This window comes from Cricetulus griseus (genome assembly GCF_003668045.3).
Source record: "Cricetulus griseus strain 17A/GY chromosome 1 unlocalized genomic scaffold, alternate assembly CriGri-PICRH-1.0 chr1_1, whole genome shotgun sequence".
NCBI classification, from domain to species: Eukaryota; Metazoa; Chordata; class Mammalia; order Rodentia; family Cricetidae; genus Cricetulus; species Cricetulus griseus.
The window spans coordinates 172664349-172681523 of record NW_023276807.1 but is presented as its reverse complement, the minus strand read 5'-3'; the positions used below and the strand labels follow the sequence as shown (position 1 = coordinate 172681523).

Sequence of the window (17175 nt, the reverse complement as noted above, 5' to 3'; positions counted from 1 at the left end):
GCCATTTTGCAGTGTTTTCTCCCCAAAGCACACTGCTAGCCCATGATTGTGTGTATAATGCACACAGAGGACAGAGACCCAGCACTGTGGTTGCCACACACCCTTGTAGGAATATAAGAGCACTCCTGCAGCTCTAGGAGTCTTCATCTTGCCTATGCCACTCTAGCAGCAGCCAGTCCTGGACATCTTGCAGTCTTGGCTGAAGCCTAGAACTTGAACTTGACTGGGAAACTCCATCTGTTCCAATGCAATGCTCTTATCTTTTGGTTGGGTAATTCTTGGTCCCCCATGGATAAGAGTGACATCTAGAAGACCTAGAAGTGGAAAGAGTGCCACAGAGTCACAAACATTTCTATTTGCTTACGCAAATAGATATAACACATATACCACAACAAATAAAAACTAATTAATAAAGTGAGAAGTTTTAGAGAGCTCTGACCTTTTTCTGAAACTTGGCGATAACAGGGTTTTTCTCAGGTTAAGAGTGCAAAGAGAACCAGTGATTCTTCATAGTAGAAAATCAACACCATTTCGAAGTAGTTTGTGCCACGTAAACCTGTTTTCATTTACCTCTAAAACATGAACGTCTATGTGCATTTACCTGTCACATGAATGTCTGTGCTCATTTTTCTCCATCACATGAATGTCTGTGTTCATTTGCCTCTAACACATGAATGTCTATGTGCATTTATCTCTATCACATGAACGTCTATCATCATTCACCTCTATCACATGAACGTCTGTGTTCATTTGCCTGTATCACATTGTTGTAGTTTGAATGTAATTGGCCCCCATAAGTTCACAGGGAATGGCACTATTAGGAGGTGTAGCCTTGTTGAAGTAGGTGTGGCCTTGTTGGAGGAAGTGTGTCACTGTGGGGGCGGGCTTTGAAGTCTCCTATGCTCAAGCCACACCTAGTTCAGCCCTGTTGCCTGCAGATTAAGATGTAGCTTTCTCTACTCTCAGCTCCTTCTCCAGCACCATGTCTGTCTGCATGCCACCATGTGCCACCATGATGATAACTGTAAGTCAATTAAATGTTTTCCTTTGTAAGAGTTGCTGCGGTCATGGCATCTCTTCACAGCAATAGAAACCCTAACTAAGACACTCATGAACATCTGTGTTCATCTACTTGTATCACATGTTCATCAGTCTGAACAAGCAGAGCAATGCAAGCAGATCCGATGTGCATTGCTTTTTCACTTCTGTATATGCTTCTCGATACATTCCACTATTATTATCATTACAACATATTGTTAAAAGATCATAAGGGCTAGAGAGCTGCCTCAGAGGGTAAGGTACTTGCTGACTAGCCTGACAATCTGAGTTCTACATAGTCAAAGGGGAGAACTGATTGCTGAAAGTTGTCTTTGACCTTTCATGAATATCCCTCCTTTCTCTCTCTCTCACATATACACAGAAGCACACTCAAAAAATGTAATAAATTTAAATGATCTTTGGTTAGTACCACTTGTAGAGAATTATGTAATAACCTTATTATTATGGCAATAATCTTTCCTTTGTGTGTGTAGTGTGGTGTGTGTGTGGTGTGGTATGTGTGTGTGTGTGTGTGTGTGTGTGTGTGTGTGTGTGTGTGTGTGTAGCCAGAGGTCAACCTTGAGTGTTGTCCCCAGGAAACCATCTCCCTTGATTTTTGAATGAAGGTCTCACTGGCCTGGAACTCCCTGATTAGGTTAGGCTGTGTGGCCAGTGACCCTAAGGGATAAGCCAGCACTGGGATTACAAGCACACATCACCACACCTCATTTTCTTCTTTCTTTATCCCTAAGTTTTGTAAAAACTCAGTATTTTATGTGTACAGGTGTTGTGCCTCCTGCCTACATGTATGCCTGTATACTGCTTGCTTGCCTACTGCTGTTCTTGGAGGTCAGAAGAGGGTGTCAGATCCCCTGGAACTAGACTTACAGATAGCTGTGAGTCACAATGTGGGTACTGGGAATTGAACCCAAGTTCTCTGGAAGAGCAGCCAATGCTCTTAACCACTGAGCCTTCTCTCCAGCCCCCATGCCTGTTTTATTTATTTTTGAGTTTTGGGGGTTCTCATACTTGCAGGGCAAGCCCTCTCCCACTGAGCTGTCTCCTCAGCCCCACACTCAGAACTTAAGAGTCTTCCTTACTTACACACAGATCTCCTGGCCAATCACTGAATCATTAATCTGGTATGGATCTACCAGGGTTGACATTGAGTTACAAACTAGAATGGAGAGATACAATTAAATAAACCAATAATGCCAATCATAAGCCTCTATAAACTCATACACCTAATTTTTCATTGATACACAATTTAATTCTCTGCAAGAATATGAAAACTACTCACTTCCCTTGCTCTTGACTGTCTGAGGAAATACACACAAAATGACAATAGTCATACAATGGCAGCCTCTGCCCCACTACTTCAAGCTAAGGACACTTGAAATAGTAAGGTGCTGAAAGTCAAGAGCAGAGATGTGCACACTGCCCACAGAAAGCTTGTACACTTAGCACTTAGCAAGAAGTGAAAATGCAAACATCTCCCAGGGATGGTGGGAGAAGAGCACCTGTAAGGACGGTGATTTCTATCAGCGATGTATCCTTGCAACATGGGGATTACTCATCTTGACTCTGCAGTCTCAAATCAAAAGCAGCTAAATTTGCAAAGGTTATATTTTAGAAATGTTATCAAGCCAAAGGAGCAAGTGGTTGAATAATCTCATGTGTGATTCATAAGAAAGGCTCCCTGAAAATGGGGCAAAAGAGAAAAGCAGGAGACAAACTGAGCTCAGAGGAGAATGTAATTTCTCTATAATGACCTTAGAGAGCCTGCCTGGAGTCCTTGCTTTCTAGGCTATTTGCTGTCCTTAAAGGACACGCACACAGAATAACTTATAAAGCCATCACAAAGTAGCTTTCCTGGCTGCAGAAACAAGTGTTCTTCCTCCAGGAGAAGCCTGCTTGGGGGAGTCCTGAGCACCTGGGGTATGTGCTAGATGTGGGTGGTTGGGAACACAGAGAGACACCTCTCTTTGCTGCTGCTACCCTAGCCCACGGCTTCCCACACACAGTACTTCCACAGTGCTGGCCAATCCCCAAATGTCAGGTCCTGACTTCTTTTCCATTGAACTTCCATGGTGTTTACTCAGTTCTTTGTCCATTATTAGGAAAGGCTGAAACGAGCAAAAATGGGCACTTCCTGAGGGAGGCAACCAGCAATTACCAGTAAAGCTGGAAGATGACTAATCCAGCTCCCTCCCTTTGAACTGTGGAACTCAAGGCTTCTCAGAGTGTGGTGCAGTGGCCCAAGCTTCAGACACCCAATATGGAACCTTGCTTGATAGCAAAATCATCATCTTTGTCAGTGTTTTCCAAACCCACCTATCAAATAAACTAAGTACATTCAATTTATTCTGCCACCTCTTTGCCTAACAGGATGTCTAAACTAGATTTATACTTATCAAATAGTTGATTTATCTTCAAGGCATTCAAAGTATGGTTTGCTTGGCTGTGAGAAAAATGGATATTTGAGCTTCCAGCTCTCTAGAATGGTCCAGGCATATTTAACTCAAGGAACCAGTCAACCCAGAAATGCTTTCCCATCAACTCATGCTCATTGTCTAATAAGCAGCCAGTGGGTACGAGTAGCCTTTTGTTTCATTGTAGAACACAGTAGTGAGGTCTCCACAGAAGCTGGGCAGCACATATTCCCTCATGTCTATATCTTCTTAAAGCCAATATAAAAGTGTTTTAAATCAATTTGTAGAAACTCTGCCTCTCACCTGTTGGTTGCAAAATTGTAATAGCCACTTTCCTCCAGAACCTCTTCAATCACAGTCTGGAATTGACAGACAAGCCAGTTAATATGAATTCAAAGTAACACAAAGTAAAAGCACCCAGGGCTGCAGAAATACTACCTGCATCTGTTCATATGTGAGCCCCTCTTCCAACTCAAGGCTGCTGGGGGGACCTGAAACACAGGTGGTACAGAAAGTCAACCTTCAGTTCATAACTTCATCACTATACATTACTGGCAATTAATACTTCAATTGCCGCAAACAGGGTCAGCTTCTTACACATAACGACTCAAAGACAAATTCTAGGGCCAGAGATGTGGCTGAGCAGGTAAATGTGTTTGCCTTGCAAGCCTGATGACCTGAGTTTGATCCCTCCCTGGACTCCCAAATGTTGTCCTATGACCTACACACACACATACACACACACACACACACACACACACACACACACACACACACACACACACACAAATAAAAATAAATTTACTTAAAAATAAAAGTAAATTTCAAAATGTCTTGGGCTTGCTTCTCTTCCATGCACCATTGCTCTTGGTGAGGTCATTACAAAGCAATAAACAAAGAGCAAAACTTAGTGAAAACCAATCAAGGAAGCTAAGGGTATGTGTGTTAAGGTGAACAGTGATTCCAGATACACAGTGCCTCAACCCACTCAATTGCCAAAATCAATTGTCAGTTCCCCCTGAGTCAGTCTGCATTGACCTAAGCCCCCACCCCCACCTCCACCCCCGGAAACAGGCAAGAGAAGGGGTTATTAGTTTGGCTGAAGGGAGATATGAAGACAGAGTACTGACTCATTTTGAAGCCTTGTTTAAAGGTACTGCCCACAGTGCCAGCAGGTTCTGGTGCCCAGCAGCCAGCTGCCCTAGGAGCAATTAGTTAAGCAAGTGTTGGGCTTTTGAGAAACTTTTATCAGAGTTCATTTCATCTCACCTACTTTAATGAGAAGTTTGACCAGCAGGCAAACTGGCCCTACCTGGAAGCAGCTGCTAAAGGCAAATGACTTCAGACAGTATGTTATCTGAGCTTGGGGTTTCTCAGGGCTCCATTTTAATGACACTGCACCCACCCACAATTTAATTTATCACAAGAATACACATTCACAAAGTTTGACAACAAGAAAACATGATTTCTTAGACAACAATACACTCCCGCAAGCTATCGAGTATTTAACTATGAAAGCCTCATTTCTGGCTGCTGTGTCCAGTATTGGCACTGCGGTTCATGGGGAATTCTGAAATTGCAGAATGGGATGCTGCTTCTCAGGCTTCAAACATCACAAAAAGAATATGGTCGTGCTGAGTCCCTCCAAAGGCTAGGCTCTTGTTACATCACACTGACTATACAAATACTATACAACATTTATCTTGTTTATCACTTTATTGTCTTGTTCTTATGGTTACTCCCATTTTATAGGATACACTAAACTTCATAGGGATCAGCTACTAAATGACTGAGCTGATTCTGAATCTGAAATCCAGGCTTCTGGAGTCTGTGCCTGTGATCTCATGCTACCTATTTTATTATAAAATAAAAATAAATGTCAGATGGCTGATGCGAATTCTTCAGGTGTGTCTCAAGTCTGCATTTTGAATACTTAAGTCTTCTATTCTGCTTTTTATCTTCCTAGACGCTCTTAGACATTTGACTTCAGCAGGCAGCCAAGAAAAAAATAAAAGGAAATAGAGTTCATGCACAGAGATCCTGCTGTCTGTTTACAGTGTTAATGAGCAAGGGGGGGAGCTGCCTGTGCTGGGGCATAGTCTCTAGGAACCTCTAGATCCTAGTCACTTTACCCCAATCCACCATCTCAGACAACACAAATTTCCTACGTTTTGTGTGGCAGGAGCCGTGTTTTAGGACATAGGCACAAAACTTTTCTTTCTTACCTGTGGGGTCACTTTGGGACCAATTGTTTGCAGACAGTGAATGATGTAGTAAGTGGTAATCTGAGGTAAAAAAGTTCGGCTCAATTGGTTCTGGAGACCCCTGAGATAACTGAAAAGGAAAATGTTTGAGCACATCAGAGACAAGTGGCAGACAGCTTCTGAGAGAGGGGGTCCCATCCCATTCAGGAACTCTGTCTGTGTGGGAATGCTGGGGCTCTGTGGTCCCTTGTAAACAGAGAAACACCCTGTTTCCAGAAGACTGATGGGTTGGAAGCAGAAGATTCCAGTGAAAGCAAGTCAGACCATTCCTTAGTTACATGAGAAAACCATGCTTTATAAAGGTAAAAGATGAAAGGTGTAAAAACAATGGCCTGGGCCTGGGACATCAAGGTGTTATTTTTAATCAGGCATAGGAGTAATAAACCTCAGTTATACAACAGAACAATATTCTTAGTCCAAATCAAAGCCCCTCTTCACCACCTATTCTGAACAAGAGCTTTTTTGGTGGACCACAGCAAGCAAGTTTCTTAATACATTTTTCTGGATTGCTATTAATTAACTTGGCTCTCCACACACTGGTTCCTAATACTCTATTCACCCAATGGCAGAATTTATTAAGTCCCAACTGTTTAATGGTCTTCTGTAAAGCTGAATTTTTAAATGGAATTTCTTAATGGAATTTAAGGCTATAAATATTTTCCAACTCCTTCTACCTTTAATTCCACCCAACACTTGGATCGGCCAAGTTTTAGTGCCTGAGTTAATTTACTCTTAAAATGTCAAATATTCCTAAAGCAGAAGCAGACAGCACTGTTCGAAATGGGCAGTTATAGTTAATTTGGATTTACAAACTCTGTTCATGAGTTAAGCATGCCCATTTCCAATCATTTGAGGAAATGGGCAGCACAAACCACAATTAAACAACATGTGCCACCGGGTAACCCTGAAGGCTCGTGTGTGTGTGTGTGTGTGTGTGTGTGTGTGTGTGTGTGTGTGTCCGTCAGTGTGTGTGAATGTGTATCCATTGGTGTGCGTGTGCGTGTGCATGTGTGTGTGTGTGTGTGTGTGTGTGTGTGTGTGGTATGAGTGTATGTTTCTGTGTGTGTGTGTGTCTGTCAGTGTGTGTGAATGTGTATCTGTCTGTGTGTGTGAGGATGTGTGTATCTGTGTGTGTCCATGTATGCGAGTGTGTGTGCATGTGGTGTGTGTTATGTGGTGTGTGTGTGTGTGGTGTGAGTGTGTGTCCGTGCTCTCTTCCTTCCACATGTCTTCTCTGTCCTCCCCCCTTTTCCTTCTATCAAAATAGTATGTACAAGAATGTTCATAACATACTGTTTATAATAACTAAAAACTGGAAAAGTCCCAAAACTCCACATAGAAAGACAGATACATCATGATGTGCTCACACTTTGCACTCTACAGTGTGAAACAAATGACTGACGCCGAGTGTGTGGATGTATAGTGAACATATCAAGCCGGACACAGAAGACACAGCAGAACACTTCGCCTATGTGCATTTTCACAACCCAGCGGAACCAATGAGTGTTCTGGGTATCAGGAGTCTGATGACCCTGCAGCAGGGATGTGGTGTGCCTGGGATGGAACCTGAGGAGCAGTTAGGAAGGTTCTGCATTTTCTGTGGCTGAGGTCACATGGGCAAACACATTCTGTATTATCTTGATGCACTGAAAGTTAGCAAGTCAGAACTATTCCAGTATTGCACACCAAATACTATGAATACACATTGCAGGCATTTCCCAGTCTCCACACACATACTGTATTAGAATATACTGTGATTCTGTCCCTTTTCATTCTTGAAAATGCACTGTTTCTCAGTGATAACTGACAGCTCGGGGTAGCATGGCAAGACTGTCAGATGTTGATGTATTACAGTGCAGAAGGACCTAATGCTCTAGGCACTCTGCCTTTCTTACAGTATGGCTAACAGTAGTCACTGTGGCTAAGCTTCCCAATAGTCTCTAGGACCCTGAAAACAGTTTCCTGTGTTAGAATGCCTTTGCATGGGATTATTTCAGCAAGGGGGGTGGGCTATCCTACTTAGCTATTCAGTGTACCTTGTGATCCTAAAGATTACACTAAAAGGCTTGAATCCTCTAGTAAAAGACTGTAACTTAGAGTGGGGACTTCAAGACCACTATTTTGAGATGGCCAGGGTAAGGTGACTCTTTCATTGGTCCTCAGCCTTGAAGAAAAGGTTGTGTAAGTCATGTGTCATATTGGCACACTCCTTTAGCTTGAGAGCCTCAGGTCCCCAGAGGTGGGAAATGGCATAGGAACAAAGGTCAGGGCCAAAATTCACTAGTTTTGCGTTTGAACGCAGATATATCTATTTTTATTCCAGAACTTTCTAGAAATTCTTTTTGTAGTTTATATTCTAGGTGTACATATTCTTTCAGAAAACTAACCCCCTCGTCCAACCCCATTTACTGTGTGCTATAGTATCCATCCTTTTGACACTGTGGCATAAGGCTGTCATCCACAGACTTCACACTTGAGAGCTAGAAGTTCAATCAAGTTCCAAAAAAATGTTTCCCCTGGGCTACAGAATTCAGAAATGGCCATGAGACTTACATTTGACCAGGAGTAGATATTGGAGTGTATATAGATAATGCTTGTGCAACAATAGGCAATTCAGTAGATCTAGAGGAGTGTATATTGATAGTACATATGCAACAACAGGAAGTACAGTAGATGGCACCATGGAAAACAGGAGATTGGCCAGTACAGGAAAGAGTGGTGAGAGCTCCACCTAGGTGACACTGGAGGAGGAATAGACACAGAAGAGGCTGGGCTATTCTTAGTGACCACAGCAGAACTCATTGCCACTGACTAAGTGCTTAAGATGTTTCTGGCAAATTCTGCCACTCTAGTTGGCTCTTACCACTACCTTGTAGGGTAAACATCATCTTGTGGATGAAGAAGCTGGAGAGGCCATTTACCGAAGGAGACAGCAGCAATGGTAGAATCTGGCCAGAGCTCAGGGCTTTCCACAATGAAAGCTCAAGTGAGGAGAAAGGATGATGCAAACAGTCCAAAGAGATTGACATTTAGACTGAGCAGAAAGGATAATGTTTCTAGTGGTCCTGATGTGGGTATGGGAGCTGAAACTGATTCTAATTGTGGATGTAACAGATGGCAGTCACTGCTGCCCAGTAGATGGAGACACAGGAAACACAGAATGTCTTTCAATTTGCAGCCCCTGTTGCCAGATGAAGCTATGGGTGGTTAGTGGTCCCACAGTGGCATTGTGAACACTCAGCTTGTATACAGACCTCCTTTAGCATGCTTTCCCTCTTTACATAACACATAAGGCCAGTAAGCACCCTCTGTTCTGAAGTGCAAATGACTACATGCACCTTACAAACTAACAAGTCAGGGAACACATTTGAGAGAACAGGTTATGGCTGTCACCATCCATGCTCTAAGACATCCCTGATTTGGGGCAGGTACCGAGCCATTTTATCACTTAGTCAGTTAAAAACAAGTGCTTAAGGTAGAAATTACAGAGAAGCAAGCAAAGAAAGACTACAAATGCCACCACTCAATTTTGCAGATTTCATCTTCTTTTGCAAACCAGAAAGTCTGGTCCTCTGCTACGGACCAGCATCACAAAGGACACAGGACCTAACCGATGGAGAGAACTCCGGGAGACATGAAGTCAAGCGTGAATGAAACTAGATGCCAGAAGTGAGAAAATATACAGCATGGCCATTACTCTGCACTCTCTGCTCCTCTTGTCTAATTTCCTTGTGCTCTAAGACTGAATATCACTGTTAGAAGCCTAACACATTACCTAATGTCCCATGTTCTCTAATCTACAGCTTCTTTTAGTTCCTTATTAGCTTTTCATAAGCACTTTGTTATCAGACCCAATCAATTCTATATTCACTTGCTTTCTTCCACAAGCCAACAGTCCATCAGCTCTGCTACACTCCAGGCTCCTCCTACCAAACACCCAGCTGTGTAGCATTTCCATTTGCTCTAAGAGTCAAATCCCTAAGAGAATGCCATCATGGAAAGGATGGAAATGTTTTGTGTGGTATTAATTAGACACAGGAACTAGCCCTCCCCAGACCTGCTTTGGACAATAATGATGGCATCAAGGCAAGGAGGCAGGGTGGCCTTCCCTTCAGGAAGGTGGACCTTGACAATGGACCCTTTCTTATGGGTCAGAGATGGTCACTGTTGCTCTATTGACTTAGTGTGCCTCTGGACCCTTGGTAGGGCCAGGTAAAAACAGAGTGTGCTTATCATAGGTGTGAAGTCCTGGGATCTGAGCAATCTGCCTATCTGGAAAAGAGCTGGAAACCTCCTCCACCATTAAGCAACACAAATTGGACCTGCAGATATGTGCCCAAGTGGAGAGTTGAAGAAACGTCAGAAGGCCAGCTGATGGGAAGAAATTCTGAGTCAGCTAGCCTTCTGCAGTGGGAAAGTGGGAAAGTGTCACTGATTTTTCCTTGGCCTCCCTAGACCAAATGCTCCGCAGAACAGCAGCTTCTAAAATGGGAGAATCGGACAGCTTTGTGAGTCCTGAGTGTCGTGTGTGTAGAGAATGTGACTGCCCAGCTAGGCAGTCTTATCTTCCTAACAAAAGCCTTATGACTGTTGGATATGTTCACAGTGGGCAGGCATGGCTCTCTGTATGCTTCTTGAGTCAGCAGCAGTGGACACTGCTGGGAACCAGTAGGAATAGCACAAGCTCTGCTCTTCCCAGGCTAACAGTGTCCCCTGTGATTGGCAGGCACAGTAAAATGTATGAAACACTGTCTTTAGCAGGCTACTAATTTCTGCCCCTGATTCCCATGCTGAAACCATGTGGGGGCCTCTCAAAACTGAGTACCTGGTTCCAACCATCAGAAAACCAACCCCAGGAGTGGCAGGTATGTGACCTGAGTGCCAGAAAGTCTGGAAACTCTAGGAGAGTCAAATGAACAGCAAACTATGAGAACTCCTCCACATGGCTGTGTGTTTACAAAGCTAATCAGTTCCCAGGTGGGCCTTAGTTCTTTAGTTTGCTTTAATCCCTGGTCCAAATGATGCTTGAAGTTTGCAATACAAGGATCTTTAGAAGCCATGGTGGCAAGTAAGAATCATATGGTATCATGCCTTTGTGTAATCAGGAACAGTCAACTCTTGTCAGAGAGAATCAACCCTGTCATCCCAACTCTTCTATAGGAAATAAGCTTGTCCACTTCTGAGTAGCAGCTTAGTCGGGGGTCAGGGTGTGTGGGGGGGTGGTAGTTGCTTTCAAATGTCAATGGCCAGGCTTTGTCTATGAAGAGCCTGGCACAGATATCAGAAGTAAACAAAGTAAATTACTCTTGATTATAAACAACAAATAACCAGTTTAAAATGGTTGGGAAAATGGCTTAGTGTTACGATAAATCTTTCTGCCAAAAGCTGCCAAGCCCCATCGCCATGTGTGTGCTTTATGCCAGCTGCCCGCCTGAGTTAGGGCCCAAATTAACACAATAGAAACTTGTATTAGGTTCAAATGCTGCTTGACCAATGACTAGGATTTCTCATCTGTTAGCTCAGTCTTATTTATCATAAATCTATATATTTTATAAGACTTATCTTATCGGACACCTTCCATTGGTGTCCTCCCTTGCTGGTGGATCATATCCCGCCGCTGGAGGATGCGAAGGGGAAAAGGGACACTTCCTGTTTGTCCTTGCTTAAACATGAGCCTCCTTGCTATGTCACTTTCTGCCTGGATCACCACTTCTCTACTACATTTCCCAGAATCCTCTTTGACTCCTAGTCCCATCTAACTTGCTGCCTCATTGGCCAAACAGTACTTTATTCAACAATCAATAAGATGAACATACACAGAAGTACTTCCCCCATCAGCTTAGACCATAAGTGATATGCAAGTATGAGGATCCTTAGCACCTATGTAAAAAGGCACAAGTGGCTGTACATGCTTGTAATTCTAGTGCTAGAGAGGGAGAGACTATCAGATCCTTGCTAGTCAGTGTAGCCTAATCAGTGAAAGACCCTGATCTAAAAGAAAAAAAAAAAGAAGAACAAACCATAGTGAGAAATGGCACCCAAGTTTAACCTTTGGCCTTTATAAATACACACACACACACATTATCAACCCCCTGCCCCTCTGCCCACAACACAAACACACAGGAGATGGAAATACGTCAGGGAATTTAGGGACAGGGATTTGGACTTGGATTTTTGCTCTTAGCCAAAAGCCAGCAACATCCTTGGTCTGTGCTAGCTGGAGACTAGAAATGCTGTAGTGTCATGTCAAGGCTGGCTTCTCTTCCTTCTTCTCATTTTCTATTTAGGGTTTGTTATTCTGAGATTTTTTATGAATTCGTGCCTGCTCCTGGGAGGATGAAATCATGTGCTCTCCATGGAGGGTTCTAGTCTCAGTCCTTCTATCCATGAGGGTATAACCAGTCCAGAGACCTGGGATGCAGAGACACCCAGATATCTCTTAGATAGGCCAGCAGGAGTCCTAGCTCATTTCCATCCCCCCCCCACTTCATGTCTCAACCCAGAAAGGGTTTATTAACTCACAGACATAGCAACCCTCAGGGGCAACCCCTTGTTAGAAGTTGTTCTGCTTTCTTCCTTCATCTTCAGTGCTTACCTATGGTAACAACTACTGTCTAAAGCTCACCATCTTGTCTGTGAAATTCACTTTTTAAGCTCACAAGACAAGCTCACTGATGGCCAGTAAGTATCCAGGGCCCTCACACCCTGAGTTATGCTCCCAAGGATACCCCACCCAGCTGCTGACACTAGTTTGCCCTGTGTCCTACTGGTGAGCAGTCTGGGAATCTGTGTGACATCCCACATGGGATCTGAGCTCATCCCATGCTCATCCGGTGTGGGCTGTCACACAGATTCCCAGTCTGCTGGGATGATGAGCATAGGAAACATGACATTCCACCCCTCTCCTGTTTCACCATTATCTCCTCTGTAACTGCTGTTCCTATGTGTCCCTCTCTTTTTAACACTGCCCTTTCACTTTTCCCAAGACCTTAGGTTTAGCTGGGGTAGGGGGGAGGCACTTCTCCCTTTCATTCTTTCTTCCCACCATCTCTTATATCCCAGGTTGTGTACCAGAGGAAGTAAGCTGAGCTTAGGCTAGAGACAAAGCTGCCTGAGGACCCCAGCTTTAACTTTTCCTGCCACTAACCAGTATTAATTCATCCTTCCTTATGTGATCTAGAAAATGATTTTTTTTCAGAAATATTTATCATGGCCTGGGGTAGTCAGATTAAACCTTTTTCTTCTTTTCTTTCCCTGGCTTATAGTGTCCCATGGCTAGAAGCCAAGAGTGCCCCTGAATGCTGTACCTGCTGTATTCCTATACATCACCTTATTCATGCTTGGGTAAAGAGGAGCATAACTGCCAGGATAACAAGCACTTTAAAACAGCTGAATCTTGGAAGACCATACAGATTCCTGGCAGCCAAGGAATGCCAAGTCTGGGAGATGCACAGGATGCCAGCAACCCTAAGTAGGATCCTGCTTGCATAAACCAGCAAGTGTGCACCAGAGGGAAGGCCACCACTAGTTAGATTCATCATGCTCCAGGTGCCCCCATGCTTGCATTCACTTCCAAGCTTTGTGACAGGGACAGGCTGAGGAAAGGGGGCATTTTGATATCATCACCTTCTGAGTTCTTTAAGACATTTTTTATTTTCTGTGCCCCCATGTTCTCTAGATTACAAACTGTTTTTTATCAACTTGGTTTCTAAGGGACTTGGATGCCTGCCTACATGGAGGGCCACAGATTTCTCTGGCCTCACCAGATGCTCCTCAAGTGGGGCTGCAGAATGCTTTTTTTCTCCCAGGCTCCCCCAAGTGCTCCCAAAGAAGCAGTGCTGACACACACTGGGCACATGTGCCCACTCCCCCTGCATCTTCCATGGCTCTTATCCCAGTGGAAGTTTTTAAAAGACTAGGCATCAAGGGGAGACTAAGAGGGGACCTGGGTGTTTTACTGATCCTGGTTTCTGTTTGAGACTTCATTATAAAGTCATGCCTGATTTTGTGTGGGGGAGGGAATAAAACTCCCCTCTGTTCATAGGGCTCCAATCTCAGTGTTTCTGGATTCCTCTCCTGCCTTTGCTCTTTCCCTCGTGTCTTTAGCTAGGTGCCAGTGAAACATTCCCTTTCCTCACTTTACTGGTCTGGTATGCAATTGCAACTACCCATGCATTTTTGAGGTCCCTTAGATAGGCCCATTGGAGGGATACCTCAGCTACCACACCTGATAGCCCCACTCAATTTGAAGAAGCACTATCAATTGCCCCAGTTCCGTAGCAGTCAGTCAAGGTTATCTTTTCAGAGGGGCAAATGATGAGAACAGGGGATAATAACTGGTTGGATAATTTGGGGATGAGGACAATTATTGTCCTCAGCCGGAAGCTAGAAACATCCTTTGTTCTGTCCTAGTCAGAAGCCAGAGATGCCAAGTAGTGCTTAGGGACTCTGGTTCCTTTTACACAGCACCCTGGAAACTAAACATGAGCTGTAGCAAAGCTAACTATGCACACCTAAACACATCAAGGGGAGGCCAGCTATACTGACCAGCTCATCCTGGTGCCTAAACCCCATGTCTTCCACAAGTCATAAAAAGTCCCTAATCTGACTGTGGAAAGTCAACTCTTTATTATGATATGCTCTTGCTACAGATGTTCTCCTCTGTCTTACAATAGCCCCTTTTGGTCAAGACCATGCTGGTGAAACCCACAGAAACAGCAGACCTGAATAAGGGGGAGCTCTTGGTCCCCAGACTGATCACTGGGAAACCAGCATGGAACTGATCCAGACCCCATGAATGTGGGTGTCAGTGAGGAGGCCTCGGGAAATCTATGGGGCCTCTTGTAGTAGATCAGTACTTATCCATAGCATAGGAATGGGCTTTGGGAGCCCATTTTACATAGAGGGATACCCCCTCAGCTTAGATACATGGGGGCGGGCCTAGGCCCTATCGCAAAGGATATGACAGACTCTGACGACACCCTATGGAAGGCCTTACCCTCCCTGGGGAGGAGAAATGGGATGGGATAGGTAGGGTGTTAGTGGGAGGGGGGCAGGAGAGGAGGGGAGAGAGGTGGAACTGGGATTGATATATAAAACAATCCTTTTCTAATTTAAATAAAAAATGGAGAAAAAACAATAACCCCTTTTTAAAAGTTACTCTCTTAGTCAGGGTTTCTATTGCTGTGGTAAACACCCTGACCAAATGCAATTTGGGGAGAAAAGGGTTTATTTCAGCTCACAGTTCCATATCATAGTCCATCATCCCAGGAAGTCAGGGCATGAGCTCAAGGCAGAAACCTAGAGTCAGGAGCTGATGCAGAAGCCATGGAGGATGCTGCTTACTGGCTTGCTCTTTATGGCTCATCCAGCCTGCTTTCTTATGTACCTAGGACCACCTTCCCAGCAATGGCATTACCCATAATGTGCTGGGCTCTCCCACATCAGTCACTAATTCGTAAAATGCCCCATAGGCTTACCTCTAGGTCAGTCTTATGGAGGCATTTCTAGATTGTAGCTTCCTCTTCTTAGAGAACTCTAGCTGAGTCAAATTGACAAAAACAACCAGGTCACTCACCCTGCCTTTGTCAATCAAATCCATTCTTTGAGTTCACAAGGCAAAGGACCCAGAAGCCACTGATCCAAGTTGGTTTTGATGGCTACTGATAGTCTGGGACCCTCACACCCAATGTTACACTCACCTGAGGTAAGAAAGCCTCTACCACCCTCAAGTACCACCCTCTTTTCCTTCTATCACACTATACATGTCTGTACCCCCACAAAAATACACAGTACATATGTGTACACTAACACACCTTAAAGTAAAGACAATACATTGAACTCTGAGTACCTATCACTCTTCTCTGACATGGCCAATACTGCCTCATTAATCTCTCTTCTATCTCCCTTCCTACGTATGTACTTCCTCCAGGAATCAGATAACAAATTCTGTACAATATATCTTATGTCCCTAATGTTTCACCATGGTTCTTAAAATTTTGTTTTTTGTTTTATTGAATTATTATTAAAATTTGTAGAACTAGAAAAGATCATATTGAGTGAGGTAACCTAGACCATGAAAAACAAACATCACATGTTCTCTCATTTGAACTCCTGGCTCCAAATCTTCACATGTGAGTATCTAAAACTGGAGTACCTGCAGAATCCAGGCAAATAAAAAGAGGCCATTGTCAGGAGGGAGCGCAATAAAGGAGAATAACAGGGTACAGTGATTTAAAGGGGGAAAGCAGAACAACAGTGGAGTTCTAACTGGGGGGGGGAGGTACAAATACAGAAGAAGAAAAGAGGGTCAAATAACAGTAAGGATGTATGGAAAAGTCATAAGGAATCATAAGGGAAAATTTTCCATCTGAGCTGACAGTGTTCACCCGAGAGCCATAAACCATCTAACAAAAATCCCAACACCAAGAATGAGAAACCCTCTTTTGAGTTTTTGGTCAGGGTTATCCAAGCCTGTAATATAGAAATATTACAGGCTATTGCTATTGACTTCAGTTGTCCCTCCCCGCCCCCAGAGGTGAAAGTAAGTCCCCATTGTTAAGACACAATATACTTCAGAAACAGGACCCAGAGGATCAGAGCTGGATCTAACCTGAAAGCCTCCTCCCTGAGGACTAGCTTTCAGAGAACCAGAGGGCTCCATGTAAGCTTCCCAAGAAGGGAAGTGACAATCTTACCCAGCTATGATCCTGTGAACCACATCAAAACCAGTATGGCATGGTAACACTAAAGATGCAGTAGTGGTATTTATATCTTGATGGTAATCAACAGCTTTCTAGTTGCACTTAACACCTGCTCAACAGGAGGGAAACCATGCCTGATATTGAAAACATAGCCAACGACCTATGACTAGAGAATTCATGGATCGTAGTGGATAACCTATAAAAGCCACTTTAATAAACCAGCATAATCCCTAACCGCATTCTGTCCTTATAGCCACAGATGAGCACAGTCCTCACTCCTCAAAGGGAAACTTCTCTTTGTAGTCCATCACAGAAAGCCAAAACCAATCAAAATTCATAGTTGCAGAGCCCCAGTCATTCCCAGCTAGTAGTACATCTACAGCTCCTGCAGGTCAGGCTCAGGGAAGACTGAAGGTCAGGGAGCACTGCAGGTCAGGCTCCGGAAGCACTGTAGAAGAGGGGGCAGAAAGATTTTAAGAAGGAGAGGGTCAGGGAGCAGCTGTGAGATTTTTGTCTCATACAAGTGTCATGAAGTCTAACTATCATGGCTGACTAAACATGAGCTGAACAAGGATGACACCAACAGACATGCTAACCAACGAAAAGGGGAAAGCTCAACCCTGGGCAAAGAACAGCAGGCAACAAAGGAATGCTGGGAACAGGAAAAATACTCTTCCCCAGGAAAGAGTACATCGATTAGTTATCCAATACCAAAGGGTCAGCCCTGAAGACACACAC

General features: G+C 43.9%; 1 protein-coding gene across 1 annotated transcript in view; it reads right to left on the bottom strand.

The window, feature by feature from the left end:
* Nucleotides 1–256: 256 nt before the first annotated feature.
* Nek10 (NIMA related kinase 10) overlaps nucleotides 257–17175 on the bottom strand; it is a 159929-nt gene continuing 143010 nt past the window's right edge. The window contains exons 32-35 of the mRNA XM_035453369.1: nucleotides 5696–5804; nucleotides 3909–3961; nucleotides 3774–3829; nucleotides 257–305 (exon numbers count right to left, since the gene is read on the bottom strand). Coding sequence (XP_035309260.1) covers nucleotides 257–305; nucleotides 3774–3829; nucleotides 3909–3961; nucleotides 5696–5804 — 267 coding nt within the window. The remainder of the gene's footprint in view (nucleotides 306–3773; nucleotides 3830–3908; nucleotides 3962–5695; nucleotides 5805–17175) is intronic.